At 40.8% G+C, this 12,696-nt stretch overlaps 1 protein-coding gene across 4 annotated transcripts in view; it reads left to right on the top strand.

Moving 5' to 3' along the window:
- LOC135700972 (tyrosine-protein kinase receptor torso-like) overlaps positions 1-12,696 on the top strand; it is a 152,117-nt gene that overhangs the window by 119,463 nt on the left and 19,958 nt on the right. For all 4 annotated transcript variants that reach the window (XM_065221657.1, XM_065221656.1, XM_065221659.1 and 1 more), the window contains one exon: positions 190-325. In XM_065221657.1, the coding sequence (XP_065077729.1) occupies positions 190-325 (136 nt within the window). The remainder of the gene's footprint in view (positions 1-189; positions 326-12,696) is intronic.

Below are 12,696 nucleotides of genomic sequence, written 5' to 3'. Positions count from 1 at the left end.
GAGAGGGAAAACTAAATTATCTTTCTGAATCTTTTACTGCCCTGTTTCGCACATCTCTTTAGGTTTATTCTCATTTCGTTTGCGATTTTTGGGTAACTGAAATGATTCTCTGAAGAACAACGAAAGAACTTTTTTTTTTAAAAGGGAACTTTCCAAACACTGCGAACTAATGATTGATGCATTTCACAGGAAGCCACGAGCATACTGATAGAATCGATCACAATACACGGTGCGCGGTACGAGGTGGACATCATTACCTACGCCAACAATAGAACTGCTCATACATCGAAAATCAACGATTCTCCAATCTGGCGAAGCCCAACAGGTTAGTATCATCATCATGCTATTCACATAAATAAAGCCCCTAGCAAAGTGAATGCGATAAATAATAAAAACTTTTGTCCGCTCGGCTTCTCGCATTAACTCTGCCAGGGGCCTAAGACAAAGTATTAACTATTTAGTTTAGATGGCCATAACATAATTGAAATCTCCTAACCAGTAACGCTGGTAGATCACCTTTTCATGGTGCGTTACTGGTATAAGATCTACCTCCTAACCCTAGTCCTGACAACTTCAAATTAGGGGGACAAGATTTTTCAGTAATCAAAGAAACATATGTTAGTCCTTGTTACTTTTTATACCTTGTCAATAGTGACAAGACTCGAAGAAGTAGTCACAATGTATGTTGAATTGTGAAGTTAATTTAAGTCAAATTTAAAATTTAATTTTTTTTAAAGAAGGGATACTTTTGGATAAGCTTCACTCACTGGGTAAATTGTTCAGCGCTTATCTACTACAGTGCAAGGTAAAAGTGGTTGATCCTGATATTTCTTAATGAACTCGGTGCAAGTTGCGTACCAAACGGACTTGTGCCTAAATCGTATTTTATTAAATATTATGTATGCGCCCGGGAAGAAAAAGAATTTGATGCTTTTTTATCTAGGCTTACAACTCAATCGCGTTAGCTTTACGGAGCCGATAATTCATTGTTCTTTGTTTGTAACAAAATTCATTTATTTCTATGTCTAGTAGGAGTTGGGCCGAATACTCGCGGCTTACCCGAGGTTAGAGAGGTACATTGTCGAAAGATAGGAAAAGGGGAGGAGCTTGGGAGCAGTTTCGTTGTCTCATCAGAGCGATGTCGCCAGTATGAACGGTAGTGTGGTTCTAGATTCGTCTGGAGTTCGACCGGCTATGGTAACCAGTGGGCGACGATAAAACTCATCGAGACGGGGGACAAGACAAACAAAAACTGATAAAGAGATACAAAAGAAAAACGAATTAAATTCTTATATTAGTTATACTTATACTTATTTGCAGATACACATAAATCGACTGCATGTAGCAGAATTTGATGCTTGCAGATAATTTTGCTGTTTATAATGTTATTATCATAGAGGTTCTATGGTGGCTGTTCCCTGTTTACGTGTTTTTATGTGGTTGTGTATATCAGGCTTGGGAATTGTCAACCTCATGACGATAAACTATGTAACAACGACAACAACAAAAAAGTCAACGCTCATCTGACAAGCACGATGCAACAAAATGCTGCATGAAAGACTGATCTACTGGGCTGTCTCTCGACGAAACATTTTCTATTTTTGTCTTTCTCTCATTTGGTCACGAAACATCTGTTGCGTGACGTTTTCCAGAATGACTTAATTGTTTCACGGAAACTGTCGACATGGTTATTGACGAAAAAAGTCTGTCATGTCATTCTTCCATTCTGTCGCGACAAAACTGCCGCTGGTCGTTTTCTAATAAATGGATGTCGCTTGGATGCGAGTAGGAATGGGCGATGTCGATGCGATTTTTACAGAATCGATTTTTTTGCCTCGAAAAATCGATTTTTTTCATCCGATCTTTTTCTGTTCGATGTTTGACAGAATCGATTTTTCAAAGTTGATATCGATTTTTTATAAAGCATTAAAAAAAAACAAAACGCCTAAATTACCAAAGGAGAAAATAAAATCGCCGAACTCTTTTTATGTTGTTGTTGATTCACGGAGAACAAATTCGTTAAGTTAAGATAACAATCCTAATAGTTACTTTCACATGGAAAAATATTGTTGTTTGAAAGAAACCTATAGATATTCCAACATTAATTTGATCGTCAACTCAATAATATCTACCTAAAAGATTCAACTGTTCATCTTATACTCAATTCAACTATAACTTTGATCAATTATAACAACAGTCAAATCGACAGTGAGCATGCATAAGGGCCTATACGCGATGATCGATTCTCTTCGTCGATTTTCTCTTTTGTTAATAACTCGCTAGATTTAACGTTTCTCGGTGCGTTTGCTGTTGCTTTTGATAGCCAATACAACCTGTTACTACTCTGCATTGAACAAATTCTAGAAAATTGTTTCGATTAACTGTAGCAATACAAAGAGAAAATCGATGAAGAGAATCGATCATCGCGTATTCGCCCTTATGCATGCTCACTGTCGAAATGTAATTAAATTGTATAATTTGGTTTCAAATGATCATCATAAATCCACATACTTTTACCTTGTGATGCGTAGAGCCGGCAATAAGCTAGCTAGCTCTCACGCAGATGAACACGGTTCAACTCTTAGTTCACCTTTTTTTTTTATTTTGCAGTTGTGTTTTTGAGATCGATAAAGAAGCAAAACATTAAGGAAGTTTGTCGATAATGAAGAGCAGTTCGTTTAATAAACATTGTAAAATTTTGCTTCCCTAACAATAGTTTTCTTGAATCAACTAAAGCATAGTTGTATTTGGAAGTTTGACGTTTGTCCATCTACTGAAAAATATAGTTGAACCAATCGAGGAGCCAACTATGGACTATAGTTGTTGCCCTCTATATATAGTCAATTCAACTATAGTTTCGGGTTATCTCTAAAACAATTGAACAATATAGTTATTTTGACCGGAAAAATAATTGCGTCTGCTATAATTTGTTCTCCGTGTTATGTTGGATCAAATGTTATCATTGAATTCTTGAAAAAAAAAAGATTAACAAAATGGTATTTCACTATCCCAAAAATATGTTTTTATTTAAAATCAAGCGACTTTAATTTCATCGTCCTCAAATTTTGCTAAACACCCTTTCAATCTTGGGCTTTATTTGTTTGTTACTTTTTATGTTGTGTGTACTTTGGACCCATTCTTTCTAATTCATCCAGCTGATTTTGTTTGCATAAAAAAACACGCACTCCTTGATACAAAAAAACATTGGAAAGGTGAGTTTTAATACCTACACGCTAAGATTATTGAACAGATTTCTGTAAAATTTTACCGAAATCTCAACAGCTGAAAGTTCGGTAAACAATTTCACAGTTTTCCTGTAAGTATTTACAGATATCTGTGAAAAATTCACAGATAATTGTGAAACATTACAGGAAATCTGCGAAACTGTTTACCGAACGTTCAGCTGTTGAGATTTCGGTAAAATTTTACAGATTTCTTTAAAAATTTCTAAGTGTGTACAGAAGATTTTGAAAGCTCAGATATAGAGTTGAAGTTGAATAACACACTTAGAAAAAATCATGTAAATTTAGGTGCTCTGAGCTTGACATATACGAGCGTCAATTTTGACATAAAATTGTGTCATAATAGACGTGAAATTCAACTCAATAAAACGTATTTTTCGTCGAGTAACGAACTTTTCTGTCTCGGAACATTTAATTTTACATTACATGTTTGTTTACGTCTCATTTTTTTTGTCAAAGATGGATTCCGTCACATGTAAAATTAGGTATTTCTAACTGTGAAGCTAAATATTTGCAATATTTCTTAATAATTCGGTTTCAATATTTAAATAGAGTGCAATTGCTTTTGTGAATTGGTTTTATACAAATAAATGCTCGCACACATACTGTTCGCAACAGCGAATAGATTGGTACCACTGCCGTGTATCGATTACACCGCCACCGCTAACCACTCCACGTTTCCGATGTTGGCCGCAGAAATCAGCACAGCAGAAATATTTCCTTATCCTTTTTTCCCTTCCTTGCATTTTGTTTTACTAACCCCGAGAACGCCGCGGGCAAACGGCTTCCCTTACTAACACTAGCAATAAGAACAGAAATAAGTGTAAACATCCAATAAGAATCTAGCTTTTATGACATTGTACACGTTCATTCCGTTTTGCGTAGTAGATTGTTAGACCAATCATCATCGTCATTTAATTTCTCTTTGATTCAAAAAAGTATAAAACCAAGCGAATCACGCATTCACATTGTCAGTCGTTTCCGAATTGCCAAGCAATATAGAGATAAAGTGAAGAAGCTGAAGTTATCCTATCCAAGAAAGAAAATTCCAGTTTTCCCGTCGATTCGATATCGATGCAAGGGGTCCCTGTTACCGTCCTAGTTTTGTCGGTGGTCCTGCTCAGTGGAGTTCCTGTTCCCTCTACTTCCGAAATGGAGAGTTGCTGTTCCCACCGTTGCTTGTTGCCGTCGCTGCTCTAAAAAGAGTTTTACTTTCGCGGTGTTCTTTTAAGAACTACCGATTCCGAGTAAGCGATGTCGGCTCGCAGCTGGTGCAGCTGGAATTTGTCGTCATCTGTTGGCAAGGCCCAACGAGCAGCCGTTTTAGATTCAAGTCAAACATCACGTTGGCAGTCGAGCCAACATAGTGGTCCGTTCCGAACCGGATAAAAGTGCGAAACATACAGTCCACGAGTGAATTGTTTTCCCGTGTCACGGTGGTCAATACGGAAGAAGAAGAACAGTGTACCGAAGAAAAAGTGAATTGTTATAGCTTCCATTGACCTAACCGTGAACATGAACAAACACGTATGAACATGAACAAAGTGAATTGCTAGAACGCAAAAAGAACAAGTTGTGAAGTTTGCTGGATTCCCAGTATCCAAAAAGTGATGTTCCTGTGAAGCAGTAAAGTACGAAGTGCTCCTAACTGGTATCATTTTCCTCGAGAGTTACTCTTCCGAAGTAACAACATCCTTCCTTCGTGATGCCAGTGGATTATACCCCAACCAAACCTGTGAAGTTGACCATGGAGGACATCAAGCCACTCATCCACCAACGTGGTCAGGTAAAGGCCAAGGTCACTGCGATTGCAAGTGCCTTGGAAAGAGCCGAAGACGATCCAACTCAGGTGAGTCTACCCATTCTCAAAGTTTATGCGAAGAAGCTCGAAGCTCATTACAATGAGTACAATAACTTGCACAAGGAAGTTCTTTGTTCCATCCCTCCTAACAAAACTAATGATCAGGATGAAAAGCTGAATGAGTTTGACAAGCTTCACACCGAATCTTTGATTCGGTTGGAGCTTCTGATAGAAATGTTGTCAGTTTCCAAGATTTCCCCTGTTACATCCAATACACCAACTAGTGCTACACATGTAATCGTGCAGCAACAACCGCTCAGAGCTCCAATCCCTACCTTTGACGGGCGCTATGAGAATTGGCCCCGTTTTAAGTCCATGTTCGAAGATATAATTGGTCGAAGCTCTGATTCCGATGCAATCAAACTGCATCATCTGGAAAAAGCACTAGTTGGTGGAGCCTCTGGTATACTTGATTCAAAAACTCTTGCTGACAACAATTACAAGCATGCTTGGGAAATTCTTACTGATCGTTATGAAAATCCCAGAATTATCATTGATACTCACATTGATGAGCTTTTAACAATGAAGAAGATGTCAAAAGAATCCCATAAGGATCTTCGAGCTCTGGTAGATACGTGCACGCGTCACGTTGAGGGTTTAAGGTTCATGAAACAACCAGTTGAGGGTACAACGGGATTAATAATCAACAAAATTTTGACTTCCTGTCTCGATGCTGCCACTCGTAAGCAGTGGGAACGATCCCTTTCTCATGATGAGTTGCCGAATCTCAATAAGACACTGACCTTTCTGAAGGAACAGTGCCGTATCCTTGAACGCTGTGAAGCCGATACTCATACAACCGTGAAAGCGCACCCAATGAAATCATCCCAACAATATGTTAAACCTACCAGCGTTAAGGTTCATGCGTCAACATCCAGTACTAACAATGAACCATGTCAGTTGTGTGGCAAGGGCCATTTCAACTATCAATGTCCCGACTTCTCAAAGTTATCAGTGGCTGATCGAGCTGCCAAGGTAAGAGAAGCCCACCTATGTTTCAATTGTCTGCGTCGTGGACATCGGTCCATGAACTGTTTGTCGAAGAAAAGTTGTAGTAAGTGCAACAAGCGTCACCATTCCCTTTTGCATGATGATGCAAGCAAAACCGACAGTAGTGTCCCTTCAGGTAATTCGTCCAATCAGAGTAAGGGTGATAATGGGCCTGCTTCTCTTCCAGTTGTTACACAATCCCAAAGCGAGCGTTCTGCTGAATCCACAACCCTCGTCTCGTCTTCTTGTTCTCTGACTGCTACGGTACCAAATGTTTTGCTTCTCACTGCTGTGGTGAATTTGGTGAATAAAAATAACCAACCAGTGCCATGTCGTGCTTTTCTCGACTGTGGGGCCCAGACGAATCTGATGTCTGCTTCAATGTACCAAAGGTTGGGTATCGAGGGCACTCCAGTGAATGTTGACATTGTTGGAGTCAGTAATGTTCGAAGTAAGTCTAACCGTCTCGTAACTGTGAACCTTCAGTCCCTCTACAGTGACTTCAAAGTTTCTCTCAAGTGTCTGGTAGTTCCAAAGATAACCAATGCTCTTCCGTGCAGGAAAGTTGATATCTCACAGTGGAATATTCCTTCCGGATTTCAACTGGCCGACCCCCAGTTCTATGTACCTTCCGATGTTGATTTGTTAATTGGAATGAATCACTTCTTCAGTCTTCTGCGAACCGGTCATCTAGTACTTGGTGACGGTCTTCCAGAATTGCGAGAAACCGAACTGGGTTGGGTGGTCTCAGGTGAGATTCGGGATGAATCAGTTGCGTTTGTGAGTCCACAACAAGTTAACGCAGTTTCTATTGAGTCCCTTAATGAAATGGTCAAACGGTTTTGGGAAATCGAGGAGGTAAATAACACTTCTCAGCGCACTGTAGAAGAAGAAGAATGTGAAAAAATCTTTCTTCAAACTCATCGTCGTGATTCATCCGGTAGATATGTCGTAAAGCTACCATTCCGAGATAATTTATCTCAACTGAACGACAACCGCTCTTTGGCTCTGCGTCGTTTCTTCTTCCTTGAAAGACGTCTTCTCAGAGATCAGGAGCTACATGCACAGTATTCTGACTTCATTAAAGAATATGAGTCACTAGGACATTGCAGAGAGGTTCGAGAGTCCAATGATCCCCCTGGTATGATTAAATATTACATTCCGCACCATGCTGTTATCAGACCGTCGAGTTCTAGTACCAAACTCAGAGTTGTTTTCGACGCGTCAGCGAAACCTCCTTCTGGAACCTCCCTAAATGATGTTTTGCAGGTCGGAGCAGTTGTCCAAAGCAGCCTTGAGACTGTGATTTTAAGATTCCGTAAGCACACGTACGTGTTCACTGCTGACATTGCCAAAATGTTCAGACAGGTTTTTGTTGACCCCCTCCAGGCGGCTTTCCTTCGAATTTTCTGGCGTTCGAAGCCTTCGGACGCTCTCAGAGTTTTGGAGTTACTTACTGTAACATACGGCACTTCCTGTGCTCCATTCCTTGCTACCAGAACTTTGCTTCAGCTTTGTGTTGATGAAGGAGATGAGTTCCCTTTGGCAGCACATGCTATCCGGGAAGACTGCTATGTTGATGACATTCTTTCCGGTACAGACAGTATTCAAAGGGTAGTCGAATGTCGGCAGCAAATTCAGGAAATGCTGAAAAGGGCTGGATTTCCAGTGCACAAATGGTGTGCCAACCATCCGGATATTTTGGAAGGAGTTCCCGAGTCCGAACGTGAAACTTTAGTCCAGCTGAATGAAATGTCAGCCAACGAAGTAATCAAAACCCTTGGTCTTCTCTGGAATCCGCACGATGATGAATTTCTTTTCTCAATCCATCCGAATCTGTCAGATGCAACACCTGTCACCAAACGAAAGATGTTCTCAGAAATCGCAAAGCTGTTTGATCCAATCGGCCTCGTTTCACCCGTTATCGTACTTGCAAAGCATCTGATGCAGACAACTTGGAGTCTGAAGATTGGGTGGGACACACCTCTCGACGGAGACATTTTGCAATCCTGGGTAAAATTTCGTTCCTCATTGATACAAGTCAAGGATATTCATATTCCGAGACATGTGATGGTACCTCAATACGAGTACGTCGAACTGCATGGGTTTGCAGATGCTTCTGGTATGGCTTACGGTGCCTGTCTTTATGTTCGTTGTATCCAAGCTAATGGTTCAGTCTCAGTAAGGCTGTTATGCAGCAAATCTAGAATAGCTCCGCTTCAGGAATTGACAATTCCACGCAAAGAACTCTGTGCTGCCTTACTCCTTTCCAAGTTAGTCAAAAGGACTGTTCCCGCGATGCAAGTTGAATTTTCGTCAATATTTCTCTGGTCAGATAGTCAAATCGTCATCGCATGGCTTCGAAAGCCTCCCTCAATGCTGCAACCATTTGTCCGCAATCGGGTTGCAGAAATCACCAATGACAATAATCACAAGCAGTGGAACTATGTTCGATCGAGGGAAAACCCCGCAGATGTTGTCTCTCGTGGTCAATTGCCTGATTCGTTGAAGTCAAACTCATTATGGTGGAATGGCCCAGAGTTTCTTAGATCCGTTTCATTCGATCAACCCGATATTGAGGAAGTTCCAGAAAATCAACTTCCGGACGTAAAACCCACTCCACTCGTTGTAATGATCGTGTTGAATTCAGATGACCTTCCCGTTTTCAAGAGATTTAGCTTCTTTCGCAAATTGCAACGGGTGCTTGCCTATGTACAACGATTCATTACCAATTGTCGAACAAAAGAAGTTGAAGCTCGTGTTAAGGAACCTCTACCTACCATCCAAGAACTAAGATCTGCACTTCACACAATCGTAAAGGTTATCCAGCATGAAACACTTCTTGATGAAATTCAGAGAGTTGAGGATCAGGAACCCTGTCGAAGGATTGGTATGCTAGGACCCTTTCTGAAGGATGGTGTTCTACGCGTAGGAGGTCGGATCCAACATTCTCGTGTCCCTTTCTATACGAAACATCAGTATATTTTGCCTAATCATCCTTTGACCGATCTCATTATTCAAGCATATCATGTAGAACACCTTCATGTGGGACCATCTGGTCTTTTGTCCACGCTACGCCAACGCTTCTGGTTACTCGGTGCCCGATCTGCAGTACGAAAGATAACACGACGATGTGTTCGATGCTTCCGTGTGAAGCCTAGAGGAACTGCCCAGTATATGGGTAGTTTGCCAGAAAGCCGCGTAACGCCTGCCGCTCCTTTTGAAGTTTCCGGGGTAGATTATGCAGGACCGTTTCTGATCAAACAAGGATCCCGAAAACCGACTCTCGTTAAGGCATATATAGCGGTGTTTGTTTGTTTGGTGACGAAATCTATCCATCTCGAACTCGTGTCTGATATGACGTCTGTTGCCTTTATTGCTGCTCTGCAGCGGTTTGTAAGTCGAAGAGGTTTGATTCGAGAGCTACACTCGGATAATGGTAGCAATTTCCGGGGTGCCCAGGCAGAACTACATGACCTTTTCCTCTTATTCCGTGACCACATTGCTGTCCACGATATTGAAGCCTTCTGCCGAACTAAAGAGATTGTTTGGCATTTTATTCCCCCAGAAGCTCCGGAATTTGGTGGTTTGTGGGAAGCTGCGGTCAAAAGTACGAAATACCACCTTAAGCGTATTCTGAAGCAAACACCTTTGACTTTTGAGGAGTTTTACACATTGCTCACACAAATTGAGGCCATTCTTAATTCCCGACCGCTGTTTTCGCATTCTGATGACCCAACTGAGGGTGAAGTTATAACTCCTGCACATTTCCTCATTGGAAGGCCATTGACCGCTGTCCCTGAGCCTTCTTATGAAGGTTTGAACGAAAATCGTTTGTCAAGGTGGCAACACCTACAACAGATGAGGGAACATTTTTGGAAGTCATGGGCTCATGACTATCTCGTAAACTTACAGCCTAGAGGGAAAAATCGGATTCGTCTAGAGAATGTCGCCCCCGGCACCGTCGTTTTGGTTGAAGAGAAAAATCTGCCACCACAGCAGTGGAAGTTGGGAAAAATAGTCCACACATATCCTGGGGAAGACGGTTTGGTGCGTGTTGTTGACGTTAAGGTAGGAGATTCGAGTTTTCGGCGCTCAATAACAAAAATATCTGTTTTACCGTTAGATAAACAACACATCGCTGATCAATCTACGACTTCTGGCAACCCATCTCTTTGCGCCGGGGAGGATGTTCGCAACAGCGAATAGATTGGTACCACTGCCGTGTATCGATTACAACGCCACCGCTAACCACTCCACGTTTCCGATGTTGGCCGCAGAAATCAGCACAGCAGAAATATTTCCTTATCCTTTTTTCCCTTCCTTGCATTTTGTTTTACTAACCCCGAGAACGCCGCGGGCAAACGGCTTCCCTTACTAACACTAGCAATAAGAACAGAAATAAGTGTAAACATCCAATAAGAATCTAGCTTTTATGACATTGTACACGTTCATTCCGTTTTGCGTAGTAGATTGTTAGACCAATCATCATCGTCATTTAATTTCTCTTTGATTCAAAAAAGTATAAAACCAAGCGAATCACGCATTCACATTGTCAGTCGTTTCCGAATTGCCAAGCAATATAGAGATAAAGTGAAGAAGCTGAAGTTATCCTATCCAAGAAAGAAAATTCCAGTTTTCCCGTCGATTCGATATCGATGCAAGGGGTCCCTGTTACCGTCCTAGTTTTGTCGGTGGTCCTGCTCAGTGGAGTTCCTGTTCCCTCTACTTCCGAAATGGAGAGTTGCTGTTCCCACCGTTGCTTGTTGCCGTCGCTGCTCTAAAAAGAGTTTTACTTTCGCGGTGTTCTTTTAAGAACTACCGATTCCGAGTAAGCGATGTCGGCTCGCAGCTGGTGCAGCTGGAATTTGTCGTCATCTGTTGGCAAGGCCCAACGAGCAGCCGTTTTAGATTCAAGTCAAACATCACGTTGGCAGTCGAGCCAACACATACACTAAAACAACAGGAAGAGGAATATTTCGTCTAATAGAAGATTATAAAGCATAATTCAAATATTTAAAAAAAATCGATTTTACTCGAATCGATTTTTTTTTCTTCAATATTTTAGAGGATCGATTTTATAGTCAATTTTAGAATCGATTCGACAACATCGATTTTTTGTTTCAAAACGCCCATTCCTAGATGCGAGACATAACAAGATAGAAATAACTGGAATTGTGTTGTTTTGACGTGATTTCACCTCTGACTCGAAGTAGCTTGAATCTTGGCGCTGAACTTCGTGTTTGCAGTGATGGGTATTTTTGGAACGGACACAACTGAAAGCTGCCGAAAATCGATGTTTGGAATCCAAGATGGCGGCGTCCGGTTTTAAAAAAAGTGGGAAATACTGCCAAATACCCTTCAATATGTATATTTACGGAATCGGGATGACGTCTAGAGACCGAAAATCGATGTCCAGCGCCATCTGGAAATCCAAGATGGCGGCTTCCGATATCAGAAAAAGTGGAAAAAAAAACTTCCAAATACCGTTCGGCCTTCAGTATAGGTATTTTTGGAATAGGGATGACGTCTTAAACCCGTTAATCTATTTCCGACGCCATTTTGAAATCCAAGAAGGCGGCTTCAAATTTCAGAAAAAGTGGGAAATACTGCCACATACCCATCAATATGTATATTTTCGGAATCGGTATGACGTCTAGAGACCAAAAATCGATATTCAGCGCTATCTTGAAATCCAAGATGGCGGCTTCCAATTTCAGAAAAAAAAGTGGGAAATACTGCTAAATACCCTTCAATATATATATTTTTGGAATCGTGATGACGTCCTGAGACCGAAAATCGATTTCCAGCGCCATCTTGAAATCAAAGATGGTGGCTGCCGATTTCAGAAAAAGTGGGAAAAACTTTAAAATACTTTACAATATGGATATTTTCGGCTTAAAGACGAAGTGCAGATGCCGAAAATTGGAATACCGAAATGGCGTCAGCCATCAATTTTCCGTCTAGTGAAGGGTATTTGACAGTTGGACATCGATTTCGAGCCTCTACGTATCGTCCCCGTTCAAAATATACCCATAAATTTAACATTATTTTTCCAGTTTATCTGCAACCAGAAGCTGCCATCTTGGAATTCAATATGGCATCGGACAGTAATTGCTAATCCGTAGCTATCACCGCGAATCCCAAAATACCCACATTCATGTGTATTTGACAGTATTTCGAACTTTTCCTGCATCCTGTAGCTGCCATTTAGGATTCCAGGTCACTCATTTTCTATTTCTAGATGTAATTATCTAGACGTCATTCCTTTTCCAAAAATACTCATATTGAAGGTTATTTGACTATATTTATATCTTTTTCTGAAACCGGAAGTCGCCATCCTGGATTTCAAAATGGTATCGGACATTGATATTCGGCATCTACATGTCATCTCAAAAATCTATATTATTGGGTATTTGACAGTTTTTCAAAGTCAATGGCCGCCATCTTGGATTTCAAAATGGCGTCAGACATCAATTTTTGGGATGTACACGTCGACCTAGTTCCGAAAATATTCATATTATAGGGTATTTGACAGTTTTTTTTCTGAAGTCACTTGTCACCATGTTGGATTCAAAACTGGCGTCAAACCTCAATTTTCGG

The sequence above is a fragment of the Ochlerotatus camptorhynchus genome, unplaced genomic scaffold, assembly GCF_037179485.1.
Source record: "Ochlerotatus camptorhynchus isolate MF236.1 unplaced genomic scaffold, CSIRO-AGI_Acam_v1.1 ptg000146l, whole genome shotgun sequence".
In the NCBI taxonomy this organism is placed as follows: Eukaryota; Metazoa; Arthropoda; class Insecta; order Diptera; family Culicidae; genus Ochlerotatus; species Ochlerotatus camptorhynchus.
The sequence above is the reverse complement of the archived record's forward strand: the minus strand, read 5'-3'. Positions and strand labels throughout refer to the sequence as shown.